The sequence below is a fragment of the Myxocyprinus asiaticus genome, chromosome 27 (assembly GCF_019703515.2).
Source record: "Myxocyprinus asiaticus isolate MX2 ecotype Aquarium Trade chromosome 27, UBuf_Myxa_2, whole genome shotgun sequence".
NCBI classification, from domain to species: domain Eukaryota; kingdom Metazoa; phylum Chordata; class Actinopteri; order Cypriniformes; family Catostomidae; genus Myxocyprinus; species Myxocyprinus asiaticus.
Genome location: NC_059370.1, coordinates 7,048,986 through 7,061,900, shown reverse-complemented (window position 1 = coordinate 7,061,900; position 12,915 = coordinate 7,048,986). Strand labels below are relative to the sequence as shown.

General features: G+C 38.8%; 2 protein-coding genes across 2 annotated transcripts; both read right to left on the bottom strand.

Annotated features, from left to right (window-relative positions):
• Positions 1–2,994: 2,994 nt before the first annotated feature.
• LOC127417545 (craniofacial development protein 2-like) lies at positions 2,995–3,840 on the bottom strand. Its single transcript, XM_051657544.1, has one exon. It carries the CDS (start codon positions 3,838–3,840, stop codon positions 2,995–2,997), a length of 846 nt encoding a protein of 281 aa, XP_051513504.1.
• Positions 3,841–7,581: 3,741 nt separating this feature from the next.
• Positions 7,582–12,189, bottom strand: trmt112 (tRNA methyltransferase activator subunit 11-2). The gene is made up of 4 exons (XM_051658115.1): positions 11,985–12,189; positions 10,510–10,611; positions 10,210–10,302; positions 7,582–7,967 (listed from the first exon to the last, which is right to left on the bottom strand). Exons 1-4 carry the CDS (start codon positions 12,057–12,059, stop codon positions 7,866–7,868), a joined length of 372 nt encoding a protein of 123 aa, XP_051514075.1. The 5' UTR covers positions 12,060–12,189; the 3' UTR covers positions 7,582–7,865.
• Positions 12,190–12,915: the final 726 nt, after the last annotated feature.

Genomic DNA, 12,915 nt, shown 5'->3' with positions numbered 1-12,915 from the left:
TTTAGCAGCTGTGAGTGTGTAAGAGAGAGAGAGAGAGAGAGAGAGAGAGAGAGAGAGAGAGAGAGAGAGAGAGAGAGAGAGAGAGAGAGAGAGAGAGAGAGAGAGAGAGAATGTGGCATTGATACTCAATAATAACTTTTATTATTATTTCATTAGTATGTCACAATAAATAGTTTTGCTTGTTTTTTGTACATTAAAATCGGAATGGGCTACAGAAATATGAATCAGAGTTGAATGACATTTCTAACTAAGTACAACTATGATCTCTCAGGCACAGTGTTGTACCCAGTCATCATACTAAATAAAAGATACTTTTATGGAAAGTGACTCAAGTACAAAGTAGTAAAAGTAGTTCATGAGAAAAAACAGGGATAACTTCATAACTTCACCAGTATTTTACAACATGTTTAAGGCCTCAAAAAATGAATCAAACAAATGTATTGCTAAAAACGCAGACGAAAACTTACATGAACATTCTCTTATCTGTAGATTCTTGAGTGGAGACACAACACATGCTGTTTGGGGTTTAGGGTCATTTTGATTCAGATTCGCAAAATGAATTGTTTAGACCACTTTCTGAACCGATTTTACAGGTTCAAAAGAATCAAATGAATCAAAATATTTGACTCAAACGTTTTGGTCATGAATCAGACATCACTATCACCAAGCCGCATGCGGCTTACATTTGCATTGCCCCCCTTGATTTTCCTTGTGCCAAGTCGGATGGTGAAAAGACCAAGGGGGACCCATCCAGACAGAAGAAAAGAGCAGTGCTGGGGGGTAACGTGTTACAAGTAATGTGCATTACGTAATTAGATTACTTTTTCGAGTAACAAAACGCAATATTTTTTTATTTTAGACCATAATATCGGAGTTACTTTTAAATAAAGTAACGTGTTGCTTTTGTACACCTCTACTTTCCCTGTATTGCAAGAAATCAGGAGGAAAAGTGTGCAAACTTCGGGGAGGAGACATAGTGCATGATGGGCATTGTAGTTCTACAGAGCATGAGGCCAGAGACTATTTAGCAGAGATGAGTCACTTCTATTTAAATGAAAGGGAGAAATTGGAACGCCCAACCAAGAAGCTCTAGCACCCAACAGTCAATGGATGTAGAAAGAAAGTCCCACCTTGCAGGTAAAAGAGCCAGTCACCTTTTAGATACAGACAGCGCATGCGCATTAGCTATGATGTTATCCGTTCAGTCGGATCCGACTCTCGGCGATTCTATGGGCAATCTCTCGCCACACTTTCTGGTCTTGGACTTTCCCTTTTAGCTGTTCTACGCCTAGGCCAGCTTTGGCGGCCTTGTGTTCTTGTTCCACTGACCATTCCAAGCATCATTGCTTTCTCCAATGAAACTGATCGCATAATGTGGCCAAAGTAAGTGAGCCGGAGTCTGGTGATCTTTCCTTCAAGCGACATTTCTGGATTGATGTGCTCCAGAACCTCTTTGTAGGTGACCTTTGCTGTCTATGGTATCCGTAACAGTCTTCTCCAGCACCATAGCTCGAAAGCATTAATCCTTCTTCGGTCAGTTTTTTCAGGGTCCAGCTTTCACACCCATAAATGTTACCAGTTTGCATTTGGTTGTGAGGCTGATGTTTTTGCCCCTCCAGATTTGGTGCATGCTCAACATCGCACTATGGCCTAACGCAATTCGTCTCTTGATTTCAGTTCTCCATCCTTGATGCATTCGACCTCTTCACTATTGATGGTTATTTCAATAGTGACTGCTCCATTTCCAGCTGTTGTCATGATCTTTGTATTTTTGCTTTCCTTTTTGATTCTTAGTATGAGGTGTTTCAGACCATCTTCTGTTTCCGGCAGTAATGTTGTATCATCGGCATAGCGGAGATTGTTGATATTTCTGCCGCCAATCTTCACACCGATTTCCGATTCTTCCATATCTAATTTCCTCATGATCATTTCTGCAACCTTGTTGCATGCCTTTCCCAATCTTGAACCACTCAGTGTCTCAGTGTTGTGTTCGGACAGTTGCTTCTTGGTCTGTATAAAGGGATCTTATCAGCTGGATCAAGTGTGCTGGCACTCCCAGTTCTTGCAGGGCCTTCCATAGCTTATCGTATTCGATGCAGTCGAATGCCTTGCTGTAGTCGATGAAGCACATGTAGATGTTTTTCTGATATTCATGACATTTCTCCATAATCCACCGCAGATTTGTGAAATGGTCATGGGTACCACGAACTCGCTGGAACCCAGCTTGCAAATCAGGTAGTTCTGCTTCGATGATTGGACGCAGATGCTGCTTTATGATCTTCAGAAGGACTTTGCTCACATGAGGAATCAGGGCTATTGTACGGTAGTTGCAACAGTCCCTTGCATCGCCTTTCTTAGGCAGTGGGATGAATACTGATCTCTTCCAATCCTTTGGCCACCTACTGGTTTCCCAGATCTTCTGGCAGATCACTGTGATAGCCGCTGGTGGAACAGTCCTCAGCATTTCTGCCGGGATGCAGTCAATACAAGGTGCCTTGTTGTTTGGTAACTGCTTCAGCGCTCATGCAACTTCCACGTCCAGGATAGCTGGCTCCAATTCTACTGGGTCGTTGTGGGGTGGCTCAGGGTCACTGGTGCTTGTATACAGCTCTTCTGTGTATTCTCACCATCTGCTTCTGATGCCTTACTGGTCAGTCAGGACCTTCCCATTCTTGTCTTTGATTGCTCCTTTGCGGGCAGTGAAGGGAGTTCGAATTTTCTTGACCTGCGTGAAAAGATCTCTGGTGTGACCTTTTCGACAGTCCTCCTCCATTTGCTTGCATCGTTGATCTCAGTATGCTTCTTTGTCCTTCCTTGCTGCCCTTTGAAACTCCGCATTTAGCCTCCTAGCCTCATCTCGATCCCTGGAAGCTTTGGCTGCTCTTCTTTTTGATGGTTTCTGCCGACAGCCACTTTCTCCTTTTCTCTGGTTTCTTGTATGGTATGTGTTCCTGCGCTGTTTCGATAATCGTGGCTAGGATTTTCTGCCACAATTCATCCAGCTTTTTTTCTGCAGTGCCACACAGTTATAATCTGTTCTGTGTATAAAACAGGAACCTTGGAGACATCAAATCGCTTTGGTGGAGCATTCTTTTTAATGTTGCAGAATTTCACCTTGATGGTGGCTACAAGCAGCTCGTGGTCAGAACCGCATTCAGCACCAGGGAATGTTTTGATGGCAAGGACTGAACTTTTCCAGCATTGACTGCAAAGGATGTAGTCAATCTGATTGCGATGCTGTCCATTGGGGGCTGTCCAGGTGTACAGACAGCATTTAGGTTGCATGAACCATGTATTTGAGACCCTGAGATGGTTTTCATGACAGAATCGGACCAAACATTCACCAGCATCGTTCCTTTTACCCAGTCCAAACCAGCCTACGATGTTCCATTCTTCCTGACTGCCAACCTTTGCGTTGTTGCCTATGATATAAACGATATACTTTTTGGGCACCTGTTCCAGTGCTTCCTCAATTTTGGCATAAAAGCATTTGCTTTCATCTTCTGGAGCATCTGTCATTGGTGCACAGACTTGTAAAACCGTGATATTGAGCGGCTTTCCACGGATACAAATGGCCATTATGCGGTCACTAATGGTGGTGTAGCTCTCGACTGCATGGGTGATGTTCTTGTGTGCTATGAAGGCCACTCCATTCGTTCTAAGTTCTTGATGTCCAGAATAATACACTGAAAAGTCATCCGATTGGAAGTGGCCGTTATCTTTCCAGTGTAATTCACTGATTCCAAGCAAATCTATGTTGAGTCTGGTCATTTCTCGCTTGATGATGTCCAGTTTCCCTTGACTCATTCCGCGGACGTTCCACGTTGTGATCTTGTGCATTTTCGTGCAGCGCAGATCCTTTCTTTCATCGCAGGCAGCATCAGCAGCTGGGCTTCCCGAAGGATTCCCCCATTTGCGTCATAAATTCCCGGATTACTCGCAAGGGATCCTTGCTCTTCCCCAGGCACTTTTTGGGTACTTACTGGCCTGGGGGCCCACCATTGAGTACCATATTTGAAGCATGTGAGAGAATTTCCATGAATCTTCATGGCGATGATTTTCCAGGGTAGGTCGCCAGGACTTTCCCCAACCCTCCCCATTTGCCCAGGCTTGGGACTGGCATGCAGGAGTCACCCTACATGGCTGGGTTGCATTAGCTATACAAGCCGGGAAAATTGCGTGTTTTAGCATAATATGAGGTCAACATTCGGTTGAGTGAAACGCTGTTGATTCATGTGTTAATACACACTGCAGTAAACGCATTTAGGCAGAAGGATTATAAGACTAGCCTTCCACTGGCCACAACATGATACACAGGGTGAAATACTCACTCAATTCACTGACTTATGCAGCCGAACTGCTCCGTGTTACAGCTCTCTGTAACTGGGAAAATGGGATGAGAAAAGCTGACTCTGGATCAGTGGCTCCGAGCAAAGTTCTACATCGATTGTGTATGCAGAGAAAATCTCTTAGTTTCTAAAATGATTCTACATTTTTGTTTTATAATAAACAAGTAGCTTGATTCATGAAACAAACCGTTTTTATGACATTTTGGTAGCATTAAAAATGATTCCATTCGAGTTGTAACAACATGCGCCTTTGAAGTTTTATGCGATCAGCCAGTGGCGTCTGTATGCACCGTGGATCAACTCAAAACAAGCGTGCACTGAGATGACTTAAGTGAAAAATATTATTTTATTATCAGACACATTCCTTGAACATGTTAGGCTGGCATTACCCACTGAATCTTAACCTGACTTTTGAAAAACATCTCAAGTTGACTCTGGCATTGTCGATTGGCACCGCATATTTTGAAATATGATGCAGGTTCAAGTGTTGGGCTTTGCTGCTTTAGGTAAGACAGTGGTTATTCTTCATTATTCATACTGGCTGCCATGTTGATGGAAAAACAAATCATGCATATTCATGTTATTGATTCTTTATTATAAATATGATATGATATTTCTAAATATCTGTTTGTTTACTATGATGTTTTGACATGAGTGTTGTACAGTAGCTAGCATGACCTGTAATGTCTCTTGTATGCAATGCATGGCTTATTTGTATGGAATGCATAGCATAGCAGAAGAGAAAGTGGCTGTGAGAAAAAAAAGAAAAACAAAACGCAAAAATAACGCAAAAGTAATGTAATGCTTTACTTTCCATAAAAATTTACCTTTTAAATAATTAAGTTACTTTTTTAAGGAGTAACGCAATATTTTAATGAGTTACTTTTAAAAGTAACATTACCCAACACTGGAAAAGATAACCTATTGTCTACGCCCAAGTTGGAACAAAGTACAAGAATTTGTAGTTTGTTACTATACACCTCTGCTCAAGCACTCTTTATGATGTTTGTTCATGTTATTAATGAAAGTCTGACACCATTAATATGTTAAATATAATTTCTTTCTTTCACAAAGTCTTTTCGTTTTGATTGTTGCGTAATAATCATGACACATTTTGGAATCTTTCCTCAGCAACCATGTTTCCAAGGAGCAGTCAGATAATGAACCATATTCATGACAAACAGTCAAATAGACGATCCACTACAGACGTTTGGAATAACAGACCTTTTTCCTTTTCCTTGGAAACAATACAATGTTCCTTTCTTATCTAATATTTCCACTCATCTGTTTAGTTTATGCATTTAACAGACCTATTTTGAGTAACCCACACTCACCGGACACATCTGAAATAGCTTACTGGATATTAATTTCACCTTTATTTTTTTCTTGGAGAAAAAGAAGACAGCCAAGGCCTCAGTCAAAGATGGCTGATCCTTTCATTTTAGGTACACCCTTACTTATTTTTACTTCCACTCCCTGTCTTTCTTCTCATTGTTAATTACAGTTCACCAACAACATGATCGTTAATCTTTCAAAAACGGCTTTATAGCTGCTCTCTCCACCTCTCCATTATGACATTATTACAGTCTGGCCAACAGGGCTGTAATTGAACTTCAAGCGGATGGGGAAGGTATGACACACCAAAGACCTCAAAGAAGTGAGATATCTGGAAGCAAAAAGAGACACCAGAGAGCTGGATTTTTTCAAGGACTGAAATAATTTCCAAATAACAACTATTCTCTTGTTCAAACATGACTTGCAGTGTTTGATCTCTTGTCCTGGAACGAGAGAAACAGCGGAAAATTCCGATTCCGGTTTGGTCTCACGGGCGCCATCTGGAGGCGGATGGATGAAAGACTCCAAGGCCGCTCTGGTGGTTAGTTGAGGTATTGCAATAGGAATTTATAAAAATAAAGCCCTCCAAAACTGCTTTTCCCATTTTTTTCCCCCTTTAAACTTCACTTAGACTAAATATAGTTTCCGCCTTGCCACGTCATCTTGCTCTCAGAGGTTTTTTTTTGGCAGAGTTTGCTCCAAGAAACTGCCGTGGCTGACTGACCTAGTTAATCTCAAACAAGCACAGCAGTGCAGTTAACGGATGTTTTGGGTTCAGTACAGGTTAAAATTAATCAACATGTTTGGCATAATGTTGATTACTACTACTACTACTACTACTACAAAAAAATAAATAAATAATAATAAAAATAAATCTGACGTTCCTCGTTTATAAAAAAAAAAAAAAAAGAAAAGAAGAAATCATGGTTTCAGAAAGGCACTTACAATGGAAGTCAATGGGGCCAGTTCATAAACAATAATATAAACAGTTTCAAAAGTATAATCACAAGATGTAAACATTATAAATGTTATAATAATTTTAGTGTGATAAAATCAGTAATATACAGATGTTTCTCAGATTACAGGGTTTACAATGTCATCATGACGAGTGTTTGAAAGTGATTTTTATAACACCAAAATCATGTTAACATGTATAATGTTTACGTGTTGTGGCTATAATTTTGAAACAGTGTGTAATTTAAAGGGATGGTTCACCCAAATATGAAAATTCTCTCATGATTTACTCACCCTCATGCCATGCCAGATGTGCATGACTTTCTTTCTTCTGCTGAACACAAATTGAAGATTTTAAGAAGAATATTTCAGCTCTGTTGGTCCATACAATGCAAGTGAATGGTGACCAGAACTTTGAAGCTCCAAAAAGCACATAGTCAGCATAAAAGTAATCCATACGACTCCAGTGGTTAAATCCATATGTTCAGACATGATATGATAGGTGTGGGTGAGAAACAGATCAATATTTAAGTCCTTTTTTACTATAAAAAAGTCTATTACAGCTGTCTTATTCCCTTGTAATGAATTATTACCATTTATGTACAATGGTATTCCAAGCACTCTAAAGAATTCCATGTTATTGTAATAAAAAAGGAACATGGTAATACCATGGTTAGTGTTGTCAATACTGATTAAATGCAACAGGTCAAAAAGCATCAGGGCTATATAAACACCTCACACTAGAGAAATACATTGTTTCACATGATGAAACAATGACAACTTGAAAAGACTAAAAAGCATATATATATATATATATATATATAAATACAAATAAAAAATGTGAAGAAATATCCTTGAAAAAACCTTTGCAGGTCACTACAGTAACAGCAGATTACTGTAAAATCTACAGATAAAAAAAAAAAAAAAAGCCTGCAAAAGAGCATCAAAATCAATTCAAATTTATTCAATATATTACAGAGCACAAGATACAATGACAGAAAAAATAAAATGTCAATTCTGAGAGAAACCCTAATACAGTGGGAACCATGTTCTTGCAACTGAATATGACTAATGTGTGAATTCAGAATAACTTGAGGATCACATGCTTTCTTGAAAATGACAATCAAAATGACAGAAACAATCAGCTGGGTACAGCAATCATAACTGATTTGTTCTGGGGTGCTGCATCAGTCCAATTACTGTTTGAGAAGGGTCTAGCAGCTTCACCTATGACTCATCTTCATTGAGTAACATGTTGGGAACCCCTTTGGAGATGGGAAACTCTCTGCCAGACTCCGGACACTGCAAACAACCCTCTATAACCTCAACCTATGAGGAAAGAACACAACAAATCCATTAATCTGAGTTATACAAATATAAATCTACAGTTTCTCTTTTTTAATTTGTTGTACATCATAAAATATATGTGTCCAAATGAGATTCACAAGCAAACTGCTTTACAGAACAAGAAAAACAGAACCAAATCAGAACAAAATAAAAATCTAGGCATAAATCTTGTTTTATTTGTTGCATCATTAAATATGATTGTAGTAAGACAACTGCGGAGCCCCTTAGAGGACAGGGAGGGATTTTTTTCTGAAATTGTTCTGCGTGCCATTGCAATAGTTCACGTTCCCTTGCAATATGTTTTGTATCCCCTTTGCAATAAATTAACTGTGGTTTTACTTAAGTAACCAGAGTTGAACAATGGTATTTGTAGTAAAGCCGTAGTAGCCACAAAATGTACCATGGTTTTATTAGAGTAACCATATTTTAACCATGATATTCATAGTGAAACCATAGTAATAAAAAATAAATAAAAAAACTACGGTAATAAAAATCATAATTTTTGTGGTTACTATGGTTTACTACAAATACCATGGTTCAACGCTGGTTACTGTAATAAAACCATGGTTAATTTTTCACGAGGGAACGCAAAGCATATCGCGAGGTCATGCAAAACTTCTTCAGAAAAAAATTCCCTCCCTGTCCACTAAAGTGGGGAATTTCACACATTTTAAATATCAAAAAAAAAAAAAAAGAATAAAAAGCAGCAATATTTTCATAAAGGCCCATTTATACTGTGTGAGAAAAATGGTAAGTGGCATACTGATAAATAATTGGACAAAATGATTAAATTATTATTAAATAATTTATTAAATAAAAAATACAATTTAATATATTTTCCAAATCCAAATAAATAATTGGATCTTATATTGTCATTGTACTAAAGCCAAAAGAAATGAATACATTATTATCTGGAAAATATTTACTTTGCAGGGCTCAACGCTAAAAATTTTCTCTACTTCAGTGCTTCAGATTTTTACTGGCCCTGCCAAATTTTTCAATGGCCCTAACACAAAAATGACAAATAGCTGTTTTTACCATCATGGCTTTAAAAAAATATGTCCGAAGATAATTATTTTTTCATATATTATGTTTATAATACAATGCCCCCAGGGTAGCTCAGCGAGTAAAGATGCTGACTACCACCCCTGGAGTTGCAAGTTCGAATCCAGGGCGTGCTGAGTGACTCCAGCCAGGTCTCCTAAGCAACCAAATTGGCCCAGTTGCTAGGGAGGGGAGAGTCACATGGGGTAACCTCCTTGTGGTCACTATAATGTGTGGTTCTCGCTCTCGGTGGGCACATGGTGAGTTGTGCGTGGATGCCGTGGAGAATAGCGTGAGCCTCCACACGCGCTACGTCTCCGCAGTAACGCGCTCAACAAGCCACGTGATAAGATGTGCGGATTGATGGTCTCAGACGCGGAGGCAACTGAGAGTCACTACGCCACCACAAGGACTTAGAGCGTATTGGGAATTGGGCATAGCAAATTGGGGAGAAAAAGGGGAGAAAAAAATAAAAAAATGCAATGTCCCCCAAAATTGAATCTTTCTCACACTGGCCCCGGGCCATCAGGCAGTCCTTACTGTCGAGCCCTGCTTTGTATAAAGTTGACCGCTTACCGGTATCTTTTTTCTACCCACTATTAGATTCATGTTACATGTGTAAACCATATAAAAACCATTTTCAATTCAATCCAAATCTAGTTTGTGGTGAACAACTGGACCAGATGACATTCCAGGAGCCAGTTTATGGCAGAGCCCCTCTGTAACTGTCAAGGCAAAGAAGAGTGGCCCCATTTCAATTGGATCATGGCAGGAGCAACACAAACAAATGCAGCCATCAGACAAGCTGCTAGGACAACTACCAGATACTTCAGAAAGTAAGGCCCCAGGCCTTCCAACACATTGGAAAAGACTTCTCATTGGTCCATGAGTGGTTTAGCAACCTCTCAAACCTCTCCCATCCTAAGGTTTGCCCTAAGACCAGAGGTGAGGACCAAGAAAATTCTTCAAGACCTCTTGAAGCAGCATTAACTTGACATTTTTATATATTCCACGGACCCCCTAGCACCCACTTGTGGCCCCAGTTTGAAAACCCCTCATCCAAGGGGCTCCATAGACTTCTGAATTTTAAAACAAGAAATCCAAGATCGAAACTGAAATTCATGAGTGTGATTTCTGATTAAGATGGTTTAAATGGTTGTTCATGTGACATGTGTCTCACCTCCAGCAGAATTTTGTGAACTTTGCGCAGAAATTCTTCATCATTTTCAAAGTTTGCTGTGAGTGTGCTGGGCAGGTCTTGAGAATGTCCAAGCTGTTAAAAAGATCCCCATCAACATGAATCTGTCAGTTTGATTGTTCACTCAGAATTCGCGGTACATGTTGGTACATACAAGTAGTCCTATACACTCATATCTAAATGAAGGCAGAACACAGTGTGATTCACTGACAAACTCTGAAAATGTTGGGAAGTATAAACACTTGATAAATATATGCACATGGATGATCTATGGAAACTCACCCCTTCTGCTGCCTGGACTAACGCACCCCACTCTAACTTTGGTATCATTCGGGTCACAAACTCTGGGTTAAAATCCACTTCATTCACTTTGATCTCTGTCGCCTTTATACAAAAACGCAAAACAGAACATAGACAGAATCATTAAAAAGCTCATGCAAAACCATGCTGTACTATGTCTGAACTGTGTGCACTGTATATACATTATATACTTATACTATATACATTCATATGTCTATTTGCCCTCTTTTTCGCAGTAAATCCACCTTCCCTATTTAAAGGGATAATTCATCAAAAAATTTAAATTCTCTCTTCATTTACTCCCCCTCATGCCATCTCAAAATCAGATTTTCTTCAGCGGAACACAAATGAAGATTTTTAGAAGAATATTTCAGTTCTGTAGGTCCATACAATGCAAGTGAATGGTGACCAGAACTGAGAAGGTTCAAAATGCACATACAGGCAGCATAAAAGTAATCCGTAAGACTCCAGTTGTTAATGGTGCGTTCACATCATGTCGGAACAGAATTACTGTAATTATGAGATGGGAACTCGGAGGTTCTACTCAGAGCCGTTCACGTCCTCAGACCTCGTAAATTATTAGTTGCAACCCTTCAATGCCAAAACGGCTTTGTTCTTGATAACAGTAAAATGTTTATCACTTAATTAATTCACCTCTATATGCTTTTGCTAAATGTTTAAGAACAAAAAGAAATGCTCCACGCATCAATGGTATAATAAAATAGCATATTAAACAGAAATTTGTTGACTACCTTTAACTGTTAAGGCCGCTGCCATATTGGTTCTTTTCACATGATGTCAAGACTAAGTCGGAGCTTTCATAAAATTAGAATTTATAACTTGTAATTAAGCTTTTTACAAGTCGGAATCTCGTAATTACGTTAATATTTAAGTACTTTTTACTATAAATCTACTCTTTCAAACAGCCCTCTTATTCGCTCTTCTTTTGTTTTTGACAATTTGCATTCTTCCTGCATATCGCCACCTACTGGGTAGGGAGGAGAATTTATAGTAAAAAAAGGACTTAAATATTGACCTGTTTCTCACCCACACCTATCATATCACTTCAGAAGACATTGATTAAACCACTGGAGTGGAATGAATAACGTTTATGCTGACTTTGTGTGTTTTTTTTGGAGCTCTGTTCTGGTCACCATTCACTTGCATTTTATGGACCTACAGAGCTGAAATATTCTTCTAAAAATCTTTGTTTGTGTTCTGCAGATGAAAAAGTCATACACATCTGGGATGGCACGAGAGTGAGTAAATCATGAGAGAATTTTCATTTTTGGGTGAACTTTCCCTTTAATGTTTACATTTGGCTGCATCAAATTACATTACATCAACACATTTAGTTATTTCTATATTTTGAGCTCACACAAATGATTGTGCATTCTGTATTATTGTAGTTTTACGAAATTAACTCCGATCCTTGATTCAAATAATGTTAATGTTACCTTGATAATTAGCGGGTATCCTTTTGTCACGCCTTTCACGTGAGATGTCAACATATTATGCGTTAAAAGCTTCATTTCGGAAGTATGTGACTGTATATTTCAGGGACAGATACCGCAAGCCTGATTATAGAAGCACTGAATCAGATAAAATCATAAGCTTAACAACCACATGCGTTTCATGCACTGTCTGTGTGCAACCGCGAAAACAAACAACACGGGAAACAAAGTTGCGCTCGTTTTGGTTCCGCGCTTATGCGAGCGACCAGATTCAATTTCAAAGCGCGATTGTTTTATATACATTATTGCCAAAGTATCGGTACAAAAACTGTAAATATTCACTAAAGTTTCTAAAACTAGCTAACTTAAAACTAAATCGAATTACATATTTTTTCTTCAATAAGACAAAAGTTGGCGAAGAGAAACGCCGCTGTGTGTGCAGCTTTAGCATCTGTCTCATACATTTGGCTCTGGATAACGACGAGTATCGGTAAGAAAGAGTGAGGGGTAATAATAGGACAATTATTATTTTACACATTCGGTAGGCTATTCGGACATTTAAAGACAACTTCTGGCCACAAGTTCAGCTCCTCGCTTTTTTCAGTATTTTTTTCATGCCATTCTACCTGGTTTTTATTGTTTGCTTATTAACATAAACAACACACAGATAAGTGTTTATTCATTCAGAATATACAATGAACAGCATGTTACAAATGTTAACTGGTTAAATTATACATCTAGTAAAATGAAGAAAAAAAATGCCAGTGTATGATAAAAATACAACGGTATTGTCTTTATAAAATAAAATTGTCTGCAAAGAAGCAAGTGGATATCCGAAAGTTTGGATGGCAGGTGAAGACTCATTCATATTTATGAGTAAAGCTAATGAGTACATAATGTGTTATGATTGGTTTAGGGTCGGATTAAAGTTTGT